Source organism: Aegilops tauschii, chromosome 4 (genome assembly GCF_002575655.3).
Source record: "Aegilops tauschii subsp. strangulata cultivar AL8/78 chromosome 4, Aet v6.0, whole genome shotgun sequence".
Classification (NCBI taxonomy): Eukaryota; Viridiplantae; Streptophyta; class Magnoliopsida; order Poales; family Poaceae; genus Aegilops; species Aegilops tauschii.
Window position 1 is genome coordinate 97,428,356 of NC_053038.3, and position 23,694 is coordinate 97,452,049.

At 45.6% G+C, this 23,694-nt stretch overlaps 1 protein-coding gene and 1 pseudogene across 3 annotated transcripts; one reads left to right on the top strand and one right to left on the bottom strand.

Annotated features, from left to right (window-relative positions):
- The first annotated feature begins 1,177 nt into the window (after nucleotides 1–1,177).
- On the top strand, nucleotides 1,178–8,851 carry LOC109756904 (uncharacterized). 3 transcript variants are annotated; one of them, XM_020315747.4, is made up of 16 exons: nucleotides 1,178–1,519; nucleotides 2,409–2,811; nucleotides 2,907–3,084; nucleotides 3,155–3,294; nucleotides 3,602–4,415; nucleotides 5,078–5,178; nucleotides 5,261–5,405; nucleotides 5,482–5,550; nucleotides 5,672–5,717; nucleotides 5,819–6,252; nucleotides 6,355–6,434; nucleotides 6,841–6,976; nucleotides 7,740–7,932; nucleotides 8,112–8,194; nucleotides 8,281–8,429; nucleotides 8,506–8,851. In XM_020315747.4, the coding sequence occupies exons 1-15, from the start codon at nucleotides 1,417–1,419 to the stop codon at nucleotides 8,419–8,421; spliced, it is 3,066 nt and encodes a 1,021-aa protein (XP_020171336.1). In that variant the 5' UTR covers nucleotides 1,178–1,416; the 3' UTR covers nucleotides 8,422–8,429; nucleotides 8,506–8,851. The 3 variants fall into 3 exon arrangements, with proteins under 3 accessions (XP_020171336.1, XP_020171334.1, XP_040242704.1); XM_020315745.4 differs by having other exon boundaries at nucleotides 8,509–8,851; XM_040386770.3 differs by having other exon boundaries at nucleotides 8,281–8,851.
- A 12,544-nt stretch (nucleotides 8,852–21,395) lies between these two features.
- Nucleotides 21,396–21,986, bottom strand: LOC141021476 (uncharacterized; annotated as a pseudogene).
- Between the last annotated feature and the right edge of the window lie 1,708 nt (nucleotides 21,987–23,694).

The following is a 23,694-nucleotide window of genomic DNA, read 5'->3' on the forward strand; positions in this document are numbered from 1 at the left end:
GGTGTTGAGGATGAAAGTATTGTTCATGCCCTTGTGACGTGCCCGAAGGCATGCGCTTTTCGTTTTACCATGAGGGAAGTGTGGAGCATTCCAGGTGAGGAGTTTTATGGATTTACGGGGCTTGACTGGTTCCTCATTCTGCTGGACCAACTAGGGTCACTGGTACGTGAACAAGTGTTATTCATGTTCTGAAGAGCCTGGCATCTGAGGAACGATTTGATTTTTGGAAAGGCAAAAGAATCTTTGTCCGCATCTACTATTTATGTGGAAAATTATTGAAAAACCTTATCGGTAGCTAACACTTCTGTACAATTGTACTTAAGCAACAAGGGCAAGGGGGTGGCGGATAATTGGAGGTGCGTTACCCCGCCCTCGAATAGTCGTGCTCTTTGGAAGCCGCCGGATCCTGAGTATATTAAAATAAACATGGATGCTAGCTTTGTGGAAGCATGAGATCTGTTAGTGTTGGGGTTATCGCCAGAAATCATCTGGGGGAAGTTTTGTTTTCTTCATGTGATTTCATCCGTCCGTGTACCTGCATGGATGAAGCGAAATTTCGGGCGTGTCTCGCCAGGTTATACATTGGTATTACACTTCACAATCTATTTATTTTGAAAACTGACTGTTCTTTTGCTGCTTATTTTCTGGCAAAGGAATCCATTAATAGGTCTCCTCTGGTGGATCTGAAAAAGGAGGCGCAAATCGTCCTAAGTTCATCGAGGGTTTCAAAATCATGAAAATTGATAGGCAGGCCAATAGGGTGGCGCATGAGATTGTGAAATTTAGTTTTGACACCAGATTTGATGGTGCTTATTGTAATAGTGTTGTGCCCTGCGTGGCAAACCTTCTAATGCTCAATTGTAAGAATATTGCTAGTTAATTAATACGTATATGGGTGGGGTTAAAAAAAAATATTCAGAAACCCTTGCTCGAAATGATGCGAATCTAACATCGCAATCTAGCTGTCTCTGTTCGTGGTGATGGCAAGTACGTTGGCCCCAAGGGGACCCAGCATGTCAGTGACACCAACCGCCACAATTATATCGTTATATACAAGATATCAACCGTTAAGCCAACCTGTCCAGGCATCAGACCGGATGACACGCGGGCCCCCCAACTAAAACCGTCACACTCCCCGCTCCCACTGACATACTTGGTCCACATGCCAGCCAGGCGCGCGCCGCAGACAAGCTCCGTCCGGGCCGCACGCAGCGACGCGGGTTCAACTCGGGTACGCCTCCGAAACAGGAAGGAGACAAAAATAAAAAATAAAACGCCGCCGAGTTCTTCTCCGGCGACGGCGGCGGCGGCAAAACCCTAGGGTTGGGAGCCCCTGCGTGATCCCAGCGTACGCCGATCCCCCGCCACCGCCGTCTTCTGCGCCGCGCTCCCCCCCGCGCCTCGCGGCGGGCAGAGATGCGGAAGGCGATGGGGAGCGTGGACGATCTGATCGAGGAGGCCAAGGTGCGCACCGTGGCCTGGGCTCTCGGCATCTTCGCCATCTCCTACTTCCTCACACGTAAGCTACGCTCCGCTCCCCTTCCACGTATGCTACCCTCGATTTTCGCAAAGTACGCGGCAATTGCCGAGCGCCACCTCGATGCGGGATTGGATTTCTCTGTCTGGAATTGGATCGTCATGTCGTTTCATGCTTTTCCGAGCTACGCACCGGAGATTATTGCTACACGAGGATGTATTCGGGAGAGAATTTGGGTGGCTGCTGCTGTTGGATGCATGTGTCGGAATTGTGAGGGAATTCGGCGGATAATGCGTCTGAAATCTAGACAATTTTGCTACCCGGATAACTAGAACTTGTGTGTACATTTGCTACGCGATGCATCTGACAGCTAGGAGTTTTGACCGCTATTACGTGGGGGCTTTTAAGCTGCTAGTTTCTGCTTGCCCTTGATTTGGTTACTGCTTTTAGCGGTAGAGTTGAGAACTTGAGATCATCAGCAAGGAAATTTGCCCGGATATATCAAAACTCTTAAAAAAAATCTTAAATTTGTGCGATACTGTATTTTTGCAAGTCGTTTGATGAATCTCTAAATGCGCTAGAATGGAAGTAGTGGTTGGTGTACAAATGATGCCTTCTTTGCTGATCTTCTAATTTTACGGTGTTTGTTTTGGATCAGTAGATGAGGCCAATCAAACCTATATACAACAATCTGTTCGTGATGAATGAGGCAAGATAGGCTTCTAGCATTTCCTATGAGTAGACAATGTGTGAATTATGTGCAACATATTTTCTCAGTCTATTTTATTGACAAGCAAGAGATCTCTAGCATAAATTGTTTATGGTTTGTTCTCGCATTTTCATGCAACTATTGATTTCTACATCGTCTGTAGCTCCCATCTTGCGCATATACGGGCTTGCTAACATTTATCATCTTCTTTCTTTGAAATAGATACAAGTAAATCAATGTGGACAAATGTCCCCATGTCGATTCTTATACTTGCATTTCTCCGTTACGTCTCCTTCAAAGTGGAGTTCCGTTGGAGAAGTCAGCCTGTATCTAAGCAGACATATTTGTCTCAAGCGTCAAAACGGCAGTTGTCTGCTAACGATCATCGGATTTCAACTGTGCCACCAGTTTCAAGATGGAGAAGGAAAGTTGATTCGCCTGCTGTTGAGGCTGCTTTTGAAAGTTTCATTGATAATGTTCTCCGGGACTTTGTCATGGACTTGTGGTATTCTGATATTACTCCTGATAGAGAGGCCCCAGAACTGATACGTGGCTTAATACTCCATGCCCTTGGTGAAGTATCAGGCAGGGCGAAGGAGATGAACCTAGTTGACTTGCTAACAAGGTGAGTGAATAATGGATCTACTATCTGGGGTGTACTTATTTAGTAATAATTATCTCCGTTGAGAATGAAAGTGTTCTCATTTTTCTCTATTGCAGGGATATGTCTGATTTGATTGGAAAACATGTGGATATGTTCCGAAAAAACCAGTCTGAAATTGGTGTTGATGTCATGGGAACATTGTCTTCCGAGGAAAGAGATGAGCGACTGAAACAACACCTAATAGTTTCACAGGAACTTCACCCTGCATTGTTATCTTCGGAGCACGAATACAAGGTGAGTGCTAATACTTTTAGCTTCATTCTAGTCCATTTATCCAACAAATAATATTTAAAGTGGGTTATAGGTTCTTCAAGAACTAGTTGGGGGCATTATGGCCCTAGTGTTGAGACCACAAGATGCACAGAGTCCATTGGTTCGTTGCTTCTCCAGGGAACTTCTGACTTGCTTAGTCTTGCAGCCAGTGATGAACTTCGCAAGTCCTATGTAAGCTCTTAATTATTCACTCTGTTTTCGTTTTTTTTATTGAGCTCTACTACATGCTTCTGTTCATGAGGTCATGACATGTTCAGAAGAAAATCAGTGCATTTTGTTTCTCAAGTTCTTCCTGGTTATTTTCACCACCGTCTTAATATTCAGTTATTCACAAAGTGCCGCATGCAATCAGTATTCAGTACGTCTAATAAGCTGTTGTTTCAAATTGTTAGGATTGATTGGTTAACTAGATGTAACCTTGTTTTTTTCTCTAACCTGCACTAAACCAATTCCTAATTTATCTTCTTTCTTTTCCTAGTTATGTGAACGAGCTAATTATCTACTTTCTAAACAACAAAGACACAAACATTGGAGGCAGCGTAAACAAGACTAGTACTGTAGTCGCAGTAACAAATGATCATTCATCTTATAAAGGAGGTTCGCAGGGTCGTCAAATGGAATCACAAAAGTTGTCTGCAGAATCAAGTGGCTCAGTACTAGCAAGTAGCTCCGGGATGACTTCCCTTGAGGGTGATAAATCAAAAGTGTTAGTGGATGACCATGGGAAGACCGTCCAGCCTCGTCAGGCAGATTGGGCACTGGTATTAGATGCAGCTACTAAAAGGCGGTCTCAGGTTCTTGCTCCGGAGAATCTTGAGAACATGTGGGCTATTGGGAGAAACTACCAAAAGAATATGGTGAAAGTGGAACGTCCATCAAAAGGAAAAGGTGCTGGAGCGGTAGATAGCGTTCGAAATGCAGTAGTGGCCGGAAAAGAGTTATCCCCTAACTTCAACGAGAGAGTTACATCGGTTGATGACAAATACATGGTTAATTTGATGCAAGGTTCAAATAGGAATGCTCAGTCCACTTTTGTCACAGGCAGTCACCCACTTGTTTCGCAAAATACAGATGAAGTAAAGTCAGAGCACCCTGAAGCTGTCAAGAACACAAAAGCTCAGCTAAAGCGGTCTAATAGTAGTCCTGATATGGAGAAAAGACATTTGGCCAAAAGTAATCAAACCGCGCTATCCAGTGAAAGCTTAAATGCAAGGACCATTCAAGAGGACAAAGGTTCTGTTCCTTCCTCACATGGTGAGGTACTAATGTATGCTCCAAAGATAAGGTGTCGGGTAAGTTTTGCTGATCCCATCACAGCCACTCTTTTCAATATCCTTTTTTCTTCAGAAATTGAGAATTATATGATTGGTTGGTACTACTGAATAAATGAATTTAAACCATATAATACTATTGTGTAATTAGCACTCACCAATGACTAAACTATTTCTGTATTGAAGGCTGCTATAATAGTTATAATAGTAAGCACAATCTGTTCTGAGATAGTTTCAGACATTGATAACAATCACATGCTAATCGCTGTTTTTTGTTTTGAAAGCCCCTGGTAATTTTCTACTCCCTCTGTCTTACATTTTGAGACAGAGGGAGTAGCTATTACTAATAGAATTGTTATGGGTGTGAGGTTCGTGTTTTACTTCATATGTTGTATTTTGCATCATTACCTAAGTAACCATTGTTATGTCAGTTGCTTTCTTTTTCTATTTAACATCTATAAAGAATAGCATCTGGTTTTCTGTGGTTCTGTTACTTCTTAGCATTAGCTGTCCAATGAGAATTGGCTACCGGATTTAAAATTTTAAATCGGGTGGGGGGTGTTTACTTGAAATACCACCAACTGACGGAATTTCTGAACAAAAATTGGATCTAATTTTTGTGAGATAAAAAGCACGCCGACCATCGGGTTACTCAAGTTGTGGTTTTTTATTTTTCTTTGCAGGTAGTGGGTGCATATTTCGAGAAACTTGGTTCAAAATCTTTTGCAGTTTATTCTATTGCTGTGACTGGTGCAGATAACAAGGCCTGGTTTGTGAAAAGAAGGCATGTGTTTCTGAACAGCTTTGAAATAGCTCAGTATCACTACTTATAATATATGCTGCTGACTTTCAACTTCTGTTTGTAGATACCGGAATTTTGAGCGTCTTCATAGACAACTGAAGGAAATACCAAATTACTCACTGCACTTGCCTCCAAAGAGTTTCCTTTCGTCTAGTATTGATGATTACCTTGTGCACCAACGATGCATTCTACTGGACAGATATCTTCAAGTATGCTTTTGTCCTCTAGCATTCATCCAGCTTTTTTACTTCAAATTTGGTTATAATAATCTGTTCTGTCCAATAGGATCTCTTGTCGATCGCTAATATCGCAGAACAGCATGAAGTTTGGGATTTTCTTAGTGAGTCCTCAAAGGTGTGTATGAAGCCAACAAAAATTCTTTGTGCCTTCTCCTTAGCAAGAGAAAGATGAACACATAATTTTGTGTTACTTTCCTGTGATTCTATATGCTTCATTTCTTTTTTCCATTTTGTAGAATTACTCAGCTGGAAAGTCCACCTCTGTTATCAAAACCTTGGCTGGTATGTACCTCTTCTCATTCTATATTTTTTTCACAATTATGAACTCGTGTATTTAATATTTTCTCACTCAAGATATTTATCTATTTATTTTGCATCACTAGTTAACGTTGATGATGCCATGGATGACATCGTTCGACATGTTAAAGGAGTTTCAGATGGTCTAAAACGCGCAGTCGGCACATCGTCCCCTAGCGCGCCGTATTCACACTTGACAGATAATAGGATGTCTCTATCTTGGAACCAGGAAGAGACAGATAATCAGAATCCGCAGAATAGAAATTTGGGAAGTTCACATAGTCTCTCTGATGGTGATAGTAACTGTGAAGATCGCCCCTCATCTGTAAATAGTGCATGCCACTCGGACAATGAATTGAGCAATGGAGGGTACATTTCAAGTGATATTAAGCACAATGAAGCAACTGGTTGTGATGTACAAGTAAACCAACAAATAGAAAAACCTGCAAGGGCAAATTCGGATTCTACAAACATGTCATCTGTAAAACCATTTGAGGATCCATCAGGAATTCCTCCCGAGGTATGTATTTCCACTATGTAGCTATATTAAGTCAAATTGCAGGGAATTTCTGTTCTAAAAGCTTTTCCATTTTGCCCTAAAACTTCTCTTTTCATTTGGCAGTGGGTGCCAACAAATGTCAGTGTGCCTCTATTGAATCTTGTAGACAAAGTGTTCCAACTGAAGCGACGGGGTTGGATAAGGTTTGCTATTTCTTTTTCATAAACTTTTTCTAGTGCCTCTATATAATTTGCCTGCTAGTTTTCTACTGTTGTTATGTAGCCATGAGTGAAGTAAATGCAGTACTGTAGACACCATGAGGATCGCGATAGGAGCTGCTTGGGCCGATTGCTAGATATCATTGATACTTGTCACTTCACATATTATGGCAGTATACTGGATGATGATAATTAACATCATTATGGAATCCGAGAGGGAAGTTTGTGCAGATATGCCATTGTTTATTCAGGGATTGTTTGATATTTCTGCGCAAGTCAGATATATTTTCACCATCCATGATTGGGTTCACAATACTTCTACAATCCAATTGTTTCTAGCTTTCAATTGCAGAACATTATGTTTGACTTGTGTTACTTATGTTATCTGCAGAAAACAAGTTTTCTGGATATCAAAACAAATCTTGCAGTTAGTCATGGAAGATGCGATTGATGATTGGATTTTAAGACAGATCAATTGGCTCCGACGAGATGAGGTCATTATACAAGGAATCCGTTGGATTCAAGATGTAAGGAGGCACTGTATATTTTTGTCTGAACTGAAGTGTTCTAATACCCTTTCCGCTGCCAGACTAAAATTTGCTGTATTATCTGCATGAAACCATGTTAAAAAGTTGTTCCAACTAGAAAAAAAGTTCCATATGATCCAAATTGTTACTTGGTACTCCCTCCTTTCCATAATTTTAGGCGTATTAGTTTCAGCACGAAAATTGCTGCAGGTTTAGTTGAGTGATCCAATCTCATACTAGGAAGGCGCTGTGAGCTGACCTCACGAGAGACCCAGCCAGCGATATGTTTTCCTTTCCAGAAAAATAGCGATAGTTCGTTATGGCTGTAAGTGAATGGGAGAAGAAGGTACGTGCACCTTAGATTATGGGATTGCATGCAAAAAGCCCAAGATTTTGGGTAGGGAGTACTTGGTACCAAATCACTTTTTGGCTAAACGATGGCATAACATAAATACCAAGGTACTCCCTCCGTCCGGAAATACTTGTTCAAAATGGATAGAAAGAGATGTATCTAGAACTAAAATACGTCTAAATACATCCCCTTTTATCCATTTTGATGACAAGTATTTCCGGACGGAGGGAGTAATTAGCAAATTATTCTTATATGCTAGGGTCAAATATAAAATGTTACTACTGTCATATGGACCATATTGTGTCCCAATGTAGGTGCATGCCAGAACTAAGAGCGCTTTAGATAGTTGTACCTAATGGACAACTACTCTGGTCTTCCATTTGTGTAATTAACAAATTTACCATCCTACAGACCCTCTGGCCTAATGGTGTATTCTTCACCAAGTTGGATGGATATCAAGGAAATGCAGGTAGCAGTCAATTTGACAAGCACCCATCGGGGAGTGCCGATGAGACTATTGGCAACAGAAAGAGCAACACGAGCTCTTTTGAGCTTCAACTGGAGGCATCTAGAAATGCCAGTGAAGTTAAGAAACTTCTTTTAGGTGAGTCTATTGACATATTTTATCGCATTGCTTTTGTAATTTTTCTATTTCTGAATCTACGCTGCAAACATTGGGCGGTGTTTGCATGGAAATTCAGATATGTGATAGAAGCAACAAATACGCAAAATTCTGGTCAGTACATGTGGTCCAACTAACCTAATTCTCGATGTCCTGTCCAGGTGGGACTCCATCTACATTAGTCAGCATAATTGGGTACAAGCAGTACCAGCGCAGTGCAAGGGACATCTACTACTTCCTGCAGGTAAGTAAAAATCCAAAACCTAGCATCAAAACAGCGATATGGTGCGATGTCATTCTGATTTCCATGATTCTCATGCTGTGCTGCAGTCCACCGTGTGCGTGAAGCAGCTCACTTACGCGATGATAGAACAGGTGCTTGTGACACTTTTCCCTGAGCTTCATAAGCTCATAGAAGGCATCCATGAGAAGGGTCGCAAGGAGCAAGCCTCGTTCATTTACCAACTTTGACTGAAATGGTGAGAGACCATCTTGATACACCTTTTAAATTCTAAGCCTGCGTCGGTGACGTATTGCCCGAATGGATTTTGACAGCAGAGCTGGATCCAGGGATTGGTTGGTGCCCCACTTAAAATATGTACAGCTGTATATCAGGAGGAGGTATGTAAATTAGGCACCCTGATGCAATCTAGAGCGAGGAGTTTTGAGTTCAGAGTTGTACTACTAGGAATAGTATTGTACCACATCATTCTTTATTCTATTTTTCTTTCTGCCTAGGCCGTAAGTTATTCGCTTAGACCGAGGCTTGTAAGTTGTGCAGAGATTCAATTGTATAGCTGTACCATTTTGCCGCATGTTGTGTTCTTTTGAGGAAATCAGACCATTCTCTGGAGATGAGCATCCAAATCCAATGGAGCATCGTGAACTTTGCCTTGGTGTATCTCTGTGACTGAGAATGTTCGGCCCGTTTGGAACGCATGAATTTTACTGGTGTGTAGCTCTTTGGCTGCCGCAGGAAATGGAGATCTGTTCCTGTGTTCCGGACGTGTCTGGTATGTATGTGCAGTTGAATGATGACTTGGGTTGGAAAATTGACGTGAAAACTGTACTAGTACCTATCGTCACTGCTTTGGACAGATCGAAGCTTTCATCCGACGGACATGGACATGCACCGTTGTCTTCTTGCCTTCCTAAATTCCATGAACTTTCTTTCCATCCTTGGTTAACTAACTCGACCCATGTATCCTGGCGATACCCCCTACCTGGAGATAAGCTACCAGTTGCTCCTTGAAAGCGAACGAGGAAAGACTGCACATGAAACAAAGATTGAGTTTTGTCCACGGATGTCTTCTCCCCCCTGCCCTGCCCTTATCTTGCCGTCCCCAAGCCAACAGATGCATGTGCGTTCAGCTGAGGCGGATCCGTTGTTGATGAGACGTTTATTAGCACCGAAAAATTACGATTCCTTAAGACGAAAATATTGGAAGAATTCGAAAAGGAGAATGAATGGCGACTGTCAGGTCAGGTATGGAAAGGTGCACTGGTGCGAGCTAAAAGTTGATTCGACTCGTATGCCTGCCGGTGCTCGATCTGGGGTCAGATCGCACTGTTCCCGAATCGTAAAGCACGATTGGGGCGGTGGTTGCCCCGTCGCTCTCGCTCTCTCATCTCACCAGCCTCTTCTCAGCTCAGTGTTCTCATCTGGCTAGCCATCTAATCCTACTACATAACATGCTTATATCCACCGATCAAGAACTAGTGTCATTTCGACGATATTAATTCCGATATATCTAAAACTAACAGTGCTCTGTGGGCCCAGAAACAACAAGTCTATGCCTACCCTATAGCCTAGTAGCCTAGACGATGAGATATCCCGATTCTTAGTACGAGCTCCAGATCTTTCCGAAAAGAAAAAAGAAAGGAAAAAAAGAGACAAGACATGAGCTGCACGACGTCATTGTCCAAATCTTTTCGGCCACATGAAACGACAACACTTGACTTCTCTTTACTACTCCTATATACTACTAGGGCAAGTTGCAGCAGCTTAGTACTCCCTCCCTTCCTAAATACTTTTTTTTCTAGGCATTTTAAATAAATATCACATACGGATGTATGTAGACATATTTTAGAGTGTAGATTCACTTATTTTACTCCGTATGTGGTCACTTGTTGAAATGCCTAGAAAGACAAGTATTTAGGAACGGAGGGAGTAGTTGCTAGGTGTCCTAATTACTCTCCATTGCGACGAAAACGCAAAGAGGAAAAGATCTCAATTCATGCACCGGAAGGATGACGCACCACCTGGCGTCATTGTCCGTGGACACTTGTCTTGGCGCGTCGATCCTCCCAGCCAGCACTTTGCGCTCCATCTGACTGACTTGGCCGGCAACGGAATCTCGAGCCATATCGCAAATCTACAGGACGTGCATGCACCGCTGTGAGAAAGCCTTGTCGCAAACCGGCTCACAAGTCCTTATTCTGGACGGTAGTCTCTCATGACGGCTAAAAAGTCGCAGCCCAGGAAGAAATATATTCAGACGGGCCTGGCATACTCAGAGCATGAGCAATATCATTGGCTCTAAGAAAATCGTTACAACCCGATTCTACAAAACTGAAATTTCCCTTTTTGGCAAAAATGTATCAGATGTATTATAATCCTTCGCAAAAGAATAGCACCTTTTTTTTCAGCCCCACGTATCAGCGACGCAGATCTTGGGTCTAGGGTGGCGATGCACCCGAATTGGAAAAATAATGTAGTATAACTAAAAAAGAGTCAAAACATTCTAAACCTTTTTGGAATCAAACATGATCAAGCGTTACACTTGCGTGTAAAAATTCGCAAATGAAACTCTTCCTTCGCGAAGCATTTCACACGAGTGTAATACCTGATCATGTTTGATTCCAAAAAGTTTCAGGAATTTTTGACGCTTTTTGAGTTTTCTAAATTATTTTTCCAATTCAGGTCCATTGGGACCCAAGATCCGCCGGGTATTTCTGCACGTACCAGATGCTATATTCTTCATCATCTACCTTCCTCTCATAATTTGAGGTAAATAAAACTTTGTTTTTGAGGGGAACAATGTGAGTTAACTTGGAACCCACATATAATCAACTTTTACAATTCCAAAAATAAAACAAAAAACAGAAATTCTCACAATTCCAGCCTTTTTTTTCTTAGGGCATCTCCAACGCTGACCCGCAAAAAAAAGACACGGTTTTGTCTGAAAACCGGTCCGGACTGGTGTCCAGACACGAATACGAGAGCCATCCATCCAACCCTATATCGCAAATGTTCGCCTTAAAAAAATAGCAACTATGATTTGTAATTTGTTTAATAGCTAAGCTAGTAGTTTCCACCAAATTCTACTCATAAGCATTTGGCGGAAGAGCTTTCCACCAAATGAAGCTACTAAGCTCGGCCTAATCTAGCAATGACCACCTAATCAAGCATAATGAGCACCTTCCGCCAAATGCACAAACGTCTTCCACTACCTTCCGCCAAATGTAACACAATTAGCACAAAGTCTTCCGCCAAATGCTCGCCATTTTGAGCAGACGCAGAGTAGAGACGGTACATGGTGCCTTTTGATAGGCCAGACAATGTCTGGACTCCCGCAAACCCCCCACATTTGGTTCCACTTTGCTGGAAAAACATGGTCCAGACCGCTCGACGGACCAATACAAGACCACCTTGGATGACAAACTGCATGCGCAGTCCGGACAGCATGTTCCGAACACTTGCAGGAGGTTTGAGGGTCCGCCTTGAAGATGCCTTTAGTACCACCTCACTCTACAATGGTTAGCACCAACTAGAGTCGGTGCTAAGATGTCTTAACACTAAGTTTTTACCACACTTGCCATGCTATGACACGAAACCAGTGGCGGAGCTAGGAAAAGTTAATAGGTAGGGCCAAGTGCTCTAAACAAAGTTGGGAGGGACAAACCATCATAATACCCAGATTTAGCAGCAACTAATCACCACTCTAATGTAAAATACTGCATGTTGGCCTGGGCCAGGGCCACCCCTTCCTCCGCCACTGCACGAAACCACTTGTGACAGTGTGATTTAATTACCGCATGTGGTTTCATTTCAAAGTCATATGGGATGTTTGACTAATTAAGGGCCAAACATCACATACGCAGTGAAAAATGAATCCAAAATTTACAGGAGTCACAGACGGAACAATGCATGCCTATGTTGAAACGGGAAAGCCTATTCGACTTTTAGGACGTTTGACCTAGTGCTTGTAAACCCGAACGGGAAACACTGGAGACAACTGATCCGAGAGGCATCCCGACAGCCTGACACTGTCCCACAACAGATATACGAAGATCACGCACGCACGCACGCACGAAGTGGATTCGACGAGTTCCAAGATGATGATGAATGATGGGGATCAAACAGTGAAGAGATCGCCCAAACAGCGCAGACTAGTTATACTACATCTACATGCACTGATTTCTTTCTCTGCAAGGACATATAATCACAGTTGATTAATTAGTGTAGTGGGATACACAGGTGTCCTACGTGACGGCCATGCCCCCCTCCCATCTATTTGATCAATGGTTGACGTATGGGGTGAATGCCGATGGGTCTGTCGGTTTGGATGCAATGCATTAGATGGACATGGACGGGAAACAACAGCTCGTGCACTGTCTCTAGCTATGCCTGTGCTCCTTGTATTTGAAATAGAGGGTCATGTCACACCACCGTCTCTAGCATGCACTGTGACATGATCTCTCCTCTCCTGTCCCATGTCATGATTTGCATGCTGAATTGTGTCAGGGGCTGACTAAAACTGCTGGTTAAGTTTTTCAGTCCAAGAGAAGACCAGAAAAGAAAAACCAACAACAGCCCGAGTCGCCCCCCGCGTGGCGGCTGGGAGGCCCCCAGATCTCGTCGGCTGGACTCCCCCTCTTCTCCTCCTCCTCCTCCCTCGCCGCCGCCCAGGGGCGCGGCTAGGCGAAGCCTTGCCGTCGCCGGCGGCGGCGGGGACTCGGGGTCCTCCCACTCGTGTGGGACTGGCGCGGGCCGGACGTCACGGCGGGTGGTGGCGGCGCTCCGGTGATTCTGTTCCTCTGCGGCAGGCGGCTCCGCGGTTTAGTGCATTGCGGTCATCAGGGACGGCGGCAGCGCGGCCGGATCTGGGCCCAAGCATGGGCCATGGTCAGTGGACTGCGGTCGGCGCGGTGGCGGGTGCGACACGTCGGCAGCTGGGCGGATCCACCAGGATTCTACCCTTGTCTGGTCCATGACAACACGGGCAACTTCGGGGGAAACCCTATGTCTCCTTGGGATCAAGCGATGGCGTTGCTTTTGCGTCATAGTCCCTCTTCAGGGCATCGTATTGGAGTTTGCTCCGGCTAAAGGGACCAATGATGCCGGCGGCGCATGCCTGGTGTCGCGACTGCCGGTGAAAATCATGCCGACTACGGTCATGGCGGACGATGGCAGCGTCTGTGACGTCGTTCCCTTCTCGAGGCAACGTCGTTGTAGTTTGCGTCATCAAGCTCGGGATGCTCCGGGGGAAACCCTAGATTTGGGTCTACCGTATGGGACGATGATGGCCTTCGCAGTATCGCTTTCCCTCCTGGGGGCATCGTTTTGGAGCAAGTGATGGCTGGAGGGGACAAGAGGAGGAGCGGTGTTACATCTACCGCAAGGCCGACGGTGGATCCCGGCGGCATGGCGCTGCGGAGGTTCGGCGACAGACGCGTGTGGACGGACACATGCAGGGTGGTGGGGTTGTCTGGCGTCGACGTCAGGCCAGGCGAGGTCGATGCGTCAGTTCCTGCTCTGGAGATGGGCCGGTGGAAGATGGCGGCGGTAGCCTCTGAGAGTGCGTCGGTTCGGTGTGTGACCCAGTCTTGGTATGTGGCTGGACTGGGTATCCGGCTTTAGATGTTAGGCTTTGATGCGATGTCTGTTTGGTATTTGGCTCGGACATTTGGCACTCCTTCATCAAAGGGATAGGAGTAACAACAAGTGTTTGCCTAGATGGTGGTTTCAGGCTTATTGATGTATTAGTTTGTATGATCTTTGTGAATAATTAATAAAATGACTGCATGCATCGTTCAGATGCAGAGGCCGAGGTATATCCTTCTTTCAAAATTTTTTTCAGTCCAAGCTTTTAATCTACTGCTGTAACGTCGATCGTGTGCCTCAATAGTACGTACAATCAACAGCTGGAGAACGTGCTGCTGGAGAGGATGCATGGCGATGATCTTGATGGACAGAGATAGAGGCAGTGCATGTTGTTCCCGTCTAAGAATATTAGCTTCAATTTTGATGGTATAACTCGACTGTGTGACTGATGATAGCTCTGCACGCAGCCACGGTTGGCAGATGTATACATGCATGTCCTGCAATAGAGCACATCCAATACGCTATTTTGGGACGCATGTCCCCCTCGTTTTGGTGCTTTCAGTCAGGCACCTTAATCTGGAGGTCACTGTCCTGTTTGGATAGCGATTAATTTGCTTGTATATCAGAGTTGATTAACTCGTGCTGACATGTAATATAGATTGTTATGTCCACCAGCCAACGATTGCATAAAAACATAAAGAATATGTGTGGTGATTAAAATTAGGTAAGTAAACTTGTCACTAAGAGTTAACGTCTACTCTAGTGGAAAATATTGTCTTCCTTTAAATGTTAAAAATGCTCTCATCTCTTAACTTCTCTTAGGTCTAGTAAAAATCACAGCTGTTTAGAAACCAAAAAAATATCTTCACTCTTTGATATTTTGACCTTTTACAGTTTTTTATAGCAACAGATGCACACAACATTTTCCTCGGCTCCATTTGTGTAGGGATCCGCGGTTGGGTCTGAAAAACGGTGCCATCGGAGACAAGCACCCGGCACCTGGGGACTTCAGCCTGGGGTATAATAACATTTTTCTTGGCAAATACTCCCTGCGTTTCTTAATATAAGCCTTTTTAGAATTTTAATATAAACTACATACGAAGCAAAGTGAGTGAATCCACACTCTAAAATACATGTATATATCCGTATATGTTGCCCGCATTGAAATTTTCAAAAATTCTTATATTTAGAAACGGAGGAGGGAGTAGTTGGGGTGTATCTCTTTCAGCCCTACTTCCTCTCATATCCCACCGCGGGCCTGTGGCATTGCTGCCCCTCCCCCAATGAAACCTAGACTAGAAGAGGGGACGAAGCTGTGGAGATACATAGGGGCGGCGAAATAGAGGAGATAGAGAAGGAGGGCCACCGATCTGATATTTCCAACAACAACGGATACAAGCTTGTTCAAACTCCCCAAGAAAACTAGTTCAGTGACTTATAGTGACTCGCTTAATAATTGCAGCATCATGCTAATTGACCTCCTGCTGCAGCTAGATCGATCAATCGATTGATCGATCGACAACGAAAAGTATGATTAATTTGTTTGGAGCAAGACATGAAAGGACAACATAACCTTATCTTGTCACGTCCACCTATCTTGTATTTATTGATTTGACACGATCGAGTGCGCGTAGGTTGAAATCTCTTGGTTTCAATTCACTCCCCAACTAAACCAACAGGGAGATCGTTGGGCTGCTTAATGAGAAGTACTATAGCTGTACTAGCACTACAGCACTCGTGTGCATGAGACGTTAATGTTTTGCATCCATGTGACCATGTATAACTCTCCAGATCCCAGAACTCAACTACTGTTCCAGCTCCGGTACTCCGCTCCCCATGCCCAATCAAGCGATCGAAAATCGCAAATGCATTTTTTTGAAGAGAAAATCGAAAAAAAAAAGATTTGAGGGGTGGAGAAAATCGCAAATGCTATTTGTTGCTTATTATTGGAGAGTAGCCTCAGGAGCTTCCGACGTGGGCTGTGGCCCAGTAGCTAGGACGGGAGCAGCTTTTCTTTGCGGTGCCGTATTTTCCTTTAACTCCGTGGGTTTTTGATGAAAAAGTTGACAAACACAAAGAATTTAAATGCGGAAAACCACCACTGGACAACTACAGGCCACTGCCAATCAGCGAGATGGCCCTCCTGCCCGCATGATCAATATCGTGGCCGGAGTGCAAAGATTTTTGAATATTCTCGCATTCCGGTCGTTTCAAGTGATCCACCATACGAGCTGCACCAGGGGGCTCCATGCTTTCCCACCCTTCATCGGGAACATGCCAGTGATGTGATTGGACCATTCCAGTAGGGAGGTGGTGGTAGCCGAGGGCACAAGACTGATCGGAAGATTGCACCGTGGAATAACGCCCTGCCCGATGGCAATAGAGAACGGGCACGAAGCAAGCAGGTGCGGGGCGTCCTCCATCGGGCCAGCACAAAGGGCATAGGCTGGGTCATGCGGCCACCCCTTTTTGGCGAAGAATTTACATGCGGAAAACCACCGCTGGACAACTACACACTACTAAGGAAAAGTCTATACACAGAATCTTATCAGCAGCGCGTTTTAAAATAAGGCGCTGCTGCTACGTAGCAGTAGCGCGCTCCTACAGAACTCGCTTTTGAAATAAATGTAGCAGTAGCGCGCCTGTAAGCCGCGCTACTGTTATAATTTCCACGACCCCGCCGTGAAGCTAATTCTAGTAGCAGCGCGTCAATACGAAGAGCGCTACTGCTACAGATCATAGCAGTAGCGCATTCCTACAATACCCGCTACTACTAAGTTTACTACAAAAATTTAGTCCCACCTCACTCCGCGAAGAGGGTTTCTACCACCTTAAATATGTTACTTCTCAAACTATCACAAGCACTTGGTCTTCATTGAACTCTATGTGTAGAATTTGTGGCCGCAATATGAGTCTTCACCGGTTCGTAAACCGGTGAGGACTCATGTTGACAAATCAGATTGTACACAAAAATATCATTGATGATCAATGTATTTTTGATGTTTATTTTTACATGCTGACACATAGCAGTAGCGTGTTCTGACTGAAAGGCTCTACTGCTAGGTCGTTTAGCAGTAGCGCGCGGCGCTACTGCTAAGCCACTCTATCTTCCACCCCTCACTCTCCTCTCTCTGATCCACTCACACTCACACTCACACTCACACTCACTCGATCTCCCCCTCAACCCCCCGCGCCGGTCCTCCCCCGCCGGCCGCCGTCGCCTACCCTCCTCCCTCTGCGCCGCCGTCACCTCCTCCTCCTCCTCCTCGCTGGACTCGGTAATCCTTCGCCGGCCGCCCTCCTCCTTCGTCCTCCCTCCACTCCTCCGTTCCCCGCCGGCCGGCCCCTCCTCGCTCCACCTTCCTCCTCCGTCCTACTCTCTCCTCCCTCCTCCAGTCGCCCCTCCTTCTCCCCCTCCCTCCTCCATCCACAACCCCTCCCCCTGCTACATTTTGATTTAGTAGGCTAGTTCCTATGCAACATTTTGATTTAGTTGATTTAGTAGGCTAGTTGATTTAGAACATTTTGATTTAGTTGATTTAGTAGGCTAGTTGATTTAGTTGATTTAGAACATTTTGATTTAGTTGATTTAGTACGCTAGTTGATAGCTCTGAAGATTTGGCACGACCTAGCTAGATGCTTGGAAAGAAATGCACCCTTTTATTGTTATTTTTTCTGTACATGGATAGCTAGATGCTTTTGTTTTTCTGTAATAAGTTATTTTTTGGCAAAATGTAGGTGCCAATTTAGTTAATCCTTTGCTCATATTGCTTTAGGAAAATGGATCGTTAATATCACATGCTACTGTTTTTCTTTCATGTGAAGTGGATCGTTAATCCTTTGCTCATATTGCTTTAGGAAAATGGCGCCACCACCACCACCACCATGTCGACTGTGCAAGTCAAGGTGCGCTAGCAGCCTTGCAACTGGCAAGCTGTTCGACATCTACTTCCAGCCGAGTTTTCATCATGCGGCGGTAAGTAATTATATGAAATGTAACAACTATTTTATTTTTAGTGTTGGCATTACTGCATTGTGTCATTTTGCTTTTTTTACACATATCGTCCCATGCAATGTGAGGTTGAAATTCAACAAGCTGACAGGAGACATTGTGACATTTGAGGCTCCCGGGGGCCCTACACTATGGAGGTCGAGAAAGGACGCAATATGTCGCAGATTGGAGGAGATGCATGGGCCCGTTTCCTCACCCGCATGCGTCTTACTGGTGGTGAGTTGATCAGCTTCTTCTTCAGAGTGGAAAGACCCAAGCTGGCTGTCATTTATATCAACCTGGCGGAAGATGATGAGGACCCACTTCATGAAGCCATCGTAGCTCAAAGAATGAGGCTGAGCGAGGAGGAGGTGTGCAACCTATGGGACATAATTCCGCCACGTGATGACTTTGTTGGGGTGCCATTCGTGACCCGCCTGACAAGTACCATGGCCGATCGGCATGATATGGTATGTTATACTAACTGTAGTAATTTGATGATATATATATGCTTTATTGTTATACTTACAAATGCAAATTATCTGATGATATGCTTAGTGTAGAGTCCAATGATATGCTGTGTGGAATCTAGTCGATGATATGCTTTAGTGTAGAGTCCCATCACATGCTTATTAGTGTAGAATTCAAGGAACTATTAATAGTGTAGATAATCCATATATATTTATTAGTAGAATTCATGCTTAGTACAAATGTGTAGTACTGTGTCTTTTGATAGTGTAGAAATTTATACTTAATAGAAATATATTTGCAAGAGTATGTGCGAGGCTATTTATTAATTGGTATGTTTTTCTTATTCAGAAATTGCCGAAGAGCCTATCTGTGAGTTGTGGTATCGAGCCTGATGAAGAAGGCTCAGCTGGACTACGCCTTACCACAAGGGGCTCCGTCACCACTTGTACTTACCGCATGGACACGGACGGTCGCACACACTTAAACTCGGTTGGGTGGAAGAGATTCCTCGTTGGCAAGAATCTTCGTGTTGGACATGCCATCCTAATTACTATCAGGAACACCCACCGCCCAGGCTTGAGGATGATGATCGTCGTCGATATCATCTAGAACTACATATGTGTGTGGCTGTATGACTATATATACCTAGTAGAACTGCTATATATGTGTGGCTGTAAGACTACCTAGTACTGCTTGAGGATGCATGTTGACTATATATGAAATTGTTATCTAGTACTACCTAGTACCTATAATGCTTTATGAAATTGTATCTAGTAGTACTTAGTATCTGGAAATTGCAGTTTAGTGAAACTGAACGGGGTAGGAAGCGGGGGGAAAATGATGAAAGATACAGCAGTAGCGTGGGGTTAGGAATGCGCTACAGCTAAGTAATAATAGCGCGTTCCAGAAAAGCGCTGCTGATATAGTCAATAGTAGTAGCGCGCCGCGCTACTACTAACAATTAGGTGTAGCGCCGTAGTAGTAGCGCAGCTACCCGCGCTGCTGATAGCCTCAAAACCCGCGCTACTATTAGGGTTTGCCACTGTCTCAACAACATTAGCTTATTCCGGTTCTCTAGGTCTACTCATCAGCGAGATGGCCCTCCGCCTGCCCCGCACTATTCCATACTCTAGCTTCCTCGACGATCCTGCAAATCAATATCGTGGCTGGAGTGCGAAGATTTTTGAATATTCTCGCATTCCGTTCGTTCCAAGTGATCCACCATACGAGCTGCACCAGGGAGCTCCATGCTTTCCTACCCTTCGTCGGGAACGTGCCAGTGGTGTGATTGGACCATTCCAGCAGGGAGGTGGTGGTAGCCGAGGGCACAAGACTGACCGGAAGATTGCACCGTGGAATAACGCCCTGCCCGATGGCGATAGAGAACGGGCACGAAGCAAGCAGGTACGGGGCGTCCTCCATCGGGCTAGCACAAAGAGCATAGGTGGGTCGTGCGGCCACCCCTTTTGGCGAGCATGTCGGCTGTGTTGCAACACCCAAGGATCGCCAACCATCTCAAAACCTCGCACTTCCCAGGGGCATCAGATTTCCAAATGAACTTGTCGAAACTGGTGTGGCAACTCCCCTCGAATTGGATGTGGTACGCCGATTTTGAGTTGTAGACACCGCCAGCCTTCCACCTCCACGAAACAGAATCCGGTTCCGTCCCAAGCACAGTCAGATTTGTTTCTGTCCAAAGCCTTGCGAACTCCCTTGTGGCCTCGGGAGAGAGATTTCGCTTGAGATACGTGATCCATCTACCACCATTCAAAGCTTGCACGGCAGTGAGGTTCTTCCTGGTGCATTCACCGAAAAGGGAGGGGAAACGCACTTGGAAGCTCACCCCATCATGCCATGGCTCCCTTCAAAAGGATAAGCATGCCCCATCCCCAAGGTGGAAGATGACTCCCACATTGAACATGGTCCTTACCCTAGGATCAACCGCGAGTTCAATTCCAAGCCACAACTTGTTTGAATTAGATCATAATTGCCACAACCATCGCACACGTAGGGCCACACTCTGCTTAGTTAGGTCAAGGACACCGAGGCCGCCGAAATCAGTTGGCCGTCATACCAGCTTCCAATTGGCGAGACACTTTCCGCCCGAGGAGATCTCTTGCCCGCCCCAAAGAATAACTCCGTGCTTTTAACGTGAAAAATGTTTTTTCCGCCTAGGTTTTTCTGTATGCGTGGGTTTTCTTTCCGGTTTTTCTTTCTTCCTTTTCTGTTTTTTTTCATTCTACCTGGTTTTAGTGTATTTGTCCCATTTTTACTTTTCATTTATTTATTTTCCCCTGGTTTCCTTTTACTTTTTATATTCCCATTTCTTTTTCCCTTTAGAAAAAAATCATGTTTTTATTGTAAAAAATGAGTGAACATTTTTTACAACAACATGAATATTTGTTGTTCAAGATTATGTGAACATTATTTTACATTTTTATCAATATTTACTAAAACATGTAACATTATAAAAATACCAGGAACATTATATCGACTAGAATAAATATTTTCTAAGAATTAGATGATCAAATTTATACGTTCAGGACCATTTTTTTAATGTTATGACCATAATTTTAAGCAAGTAATTTTTTAAAGTGTCACAAGCATTTTTTTTGACCGGCGTGGACTTTTAAAAAAAGTTGCAAGGACAATGTTTTACAGTTTATGAACATTTAAACATGTGATTTTTTTATAAACTTATCCTCATATTTTAACCTTAATACACTAATTTTTTTTAAAACATTGACAAAAATAAACAATAAAAACAGAAGGTGGAAAAAATAAAAGGAAAACGTATGTGCATATACGGCGCTGCTGACGTTCCTGTCCCGCGAGGGGCCTCACACATTTACGAGGATGCAGCAGGCGAAGCTGGCATAGCCCTCCTAAGAGCATCTCCAATAGATGGTCCAAAATTTGGCGGTCCAAAACCGGAGATGTAAAATTTGGACCGCCAAAAAGTACATTTTGGAGCTCCGAAAAAAGCTCAACTCCAACAGATGGTCCAAAAGAGCAACTCCAATAGATGGTCCAAAATGAAGATGTAAATTTTTTAAAACGACATACTACTAGTTCATTCAACATAGTTCAAACATCAAATTCAACATAGTTTCATACATGAACTTCAACTACTACTTATTCAAAGTACTAGATAAACTACTCCTCATCGTCAGAGCTGCGGAACTGCGCCCAGAACTCCTCCTTCGTCGGGTCGTCGCACCCCTCCTCCTCCTCCTCCTCATCCGAGAAGTTTGCCCAGTCCTCCTAGGAAGAGGACTCGATGGGGATCACCGTCGAGGGACCGGCCTCGTCCTCCTTCTTCGGCCCCTTCTTCTTCTGCTCTGCCTCACGCTTCCAGTAGTATTCCAGCTCGGCCTGGACGTACTCCGGATGCTCCCGAGCAAACCTCGCCATCGCCTCCTCGTCGGTCTCGCCAGCACTGACGACAACCGACGGCTTCTTCGTCTTCTTCTTCTTCGTCGTGATCTCCTTCATGTTGATGCCCTGCGGCACAAGCATCTCCGCTTCCGCCCGAGTCTCAATCTCTGGGAAGTTGAGGTGCGACTGAGGCCTCTCGGCACGTCACACCGCCACGTCGTAGGCACGCGCGGCCTCGTGGGCGGAGGGGTACGTGCCGATCCACCAACGCCTTCCGGCGTCGGAGAACTCCACACCCCAGTTACCGGAGGGCTTCTGCCTCACGCCGAAGAAGCCCGACTTGCCCTTCGGCGTCTTCTTCGGCGCCATCGGAGAGCGGTGGAGCGGCGGCGGCGGCCGGGCGGGGCGGTGGCGGATGGAGCCGGGCGGGGCGGAGCTGCGGGGCGGCGGCGGCGTGCGGGGCGGTGGCGGTCGGAGCCGGGCGGGGCGGTGCCCGACGGATCTACGGGGCGGCGGCGTGCAGGGTGGTGGCGGACGGAGCTACGGCGGGCGGGCGGGCGGCGGGGCGGCATGGAAACAGCGGCGGGGGGCGGGGCGGTGACGGATCTGATGCGGGCGGCGTGTGGCGGGGCGGCGGCGGGGTGTGGCAGCGGCGGACGGGCGGGAAAGGAAATGAAGTGGCGGTTGGGCGTTCGCGGGCGGCGGCTAGTTTTGGACCAGATGCATCTCGTGATGTATATTTGCATCGCGAGGTGTTGTATTTTACACCACGAGGAGGCCGCGGTCCAATTTTTTTTACATATGGACCGTGTGTTGGAGCTGCGTTTTTAGCCTCAGACGGTCCAAAAGTTAGTTATTTTTACATTTGGACCATCTATTGGAGATGCTCTAATATGTAAGAAATAGACGTGCACATCTGAAATCCGTTAGGCGCAACCGCTCCAGAAATCCAGTCACTGGCCAACCAACTTACTGTTGGGAAACGTTGCATGGAAAAAATAAATTCTACGCACACGCAAGATCTATCCATGAAGATGCATAGCAACGAGAGGGGAGAGTATGTCTACGTACCCTCGTAGACCATAAGCGGAAGCGTTTAGTAACGTGGTTGATGTAGTCGAACTTCTTCGCGATCCAACCGATCGAGTACCGAACGTACAACACCTCCGCGTTCAGCACACGTTCAACTCGGTGATGTCCTCGCCTTCTTGAACCAGCAAGACGGCAAGGTAGTGGATGAGTTCCAGAAGCACGACGGCGTGGTGACGGTGATGGTGAAGATATATCCGCAGGGCTTCTCCTAGGCACTATGAAAATATGACCGAGGGACGAAACTGTGGAGGAGGGCGCTGCACACGGCTAAGAGATTGTCGTGTCTTTGTGTGGCGCCCCCTCTCACATGAGGGGGGGGGGGAGGCAGCCAAGAGGCGCCCGAAGTGGGGCCGAATCCCACTTGGGGTCCTGCCCCTATCCGCGCCCACCCTTGCCTTTTTAGGTGAGCGGGGAAAGGGAGGGGAGGGTGGCGCCCCCCTTTCCTTTCTCCCATGAGAAGGGGAAGGCAGGAGGGGCTAGCCCTACCCTTTCCTTCCCTAGGGCTGGCGGCCACGGAAAGAGGCGCGCCAGCCCTCTTGTGGGCTGGTGTATCTCTCCCCTTGGCCCATTAGGCCCATATACCTCCCGGGGTGTCCGGAACCCCTTCCGGCGATCCAATGACCACCCGGTACCCCCCGAAACTCTTCCGGTGTCCGAATAGTATCGTCCTATATATCAATCTTTACCTCCGGACCATTCTGGAGCTCCTCGTCATGTCCGTGATCTCATCCGGGACTCCGAACAACATTCGGTCACCAAATCATATAACTCATATAACACTATATCATCAACGAACGTTAAGTGTGCGGACCCTACGGGTTCAAGAACTATGTAGACATGACCGAGACACCTCTCTGGTCAATAACCAATAGCGGAACCTGGATGCCCATATTGCCTCCTACATATTCTACAAAGATCTTTATCGGTCGAACCTTATGACAACATACGTAATTCCCTTTGTCCATCGGTATGTTACTTGCCCGAG

Bases quoted from the DNA above. Each gene is read 5' to 3' on its own strand.
- LOC109756904 (XM_040386770.3), top strand. From the start codon at position 1,417: ATGCGGAAGGCGATGGGGAGCGTGGACGATCTGATCGAGGAGGCCAAG. The intron at 5,551-5,671 runs GTGTGTATGAAG...TCCATTTTGTAG, and splicing joins TTCTTAGTGAGTCCTCAAAG to AATTACTCAGCTGGAAAGTC. The intron at 6,253-6,354 runs GTATGTATTTCC...TTCATTTGGCAG, and splicing joins CATCAGGAATTCCTCCCGAG to TGGGTGCCAACAAATGTCAG.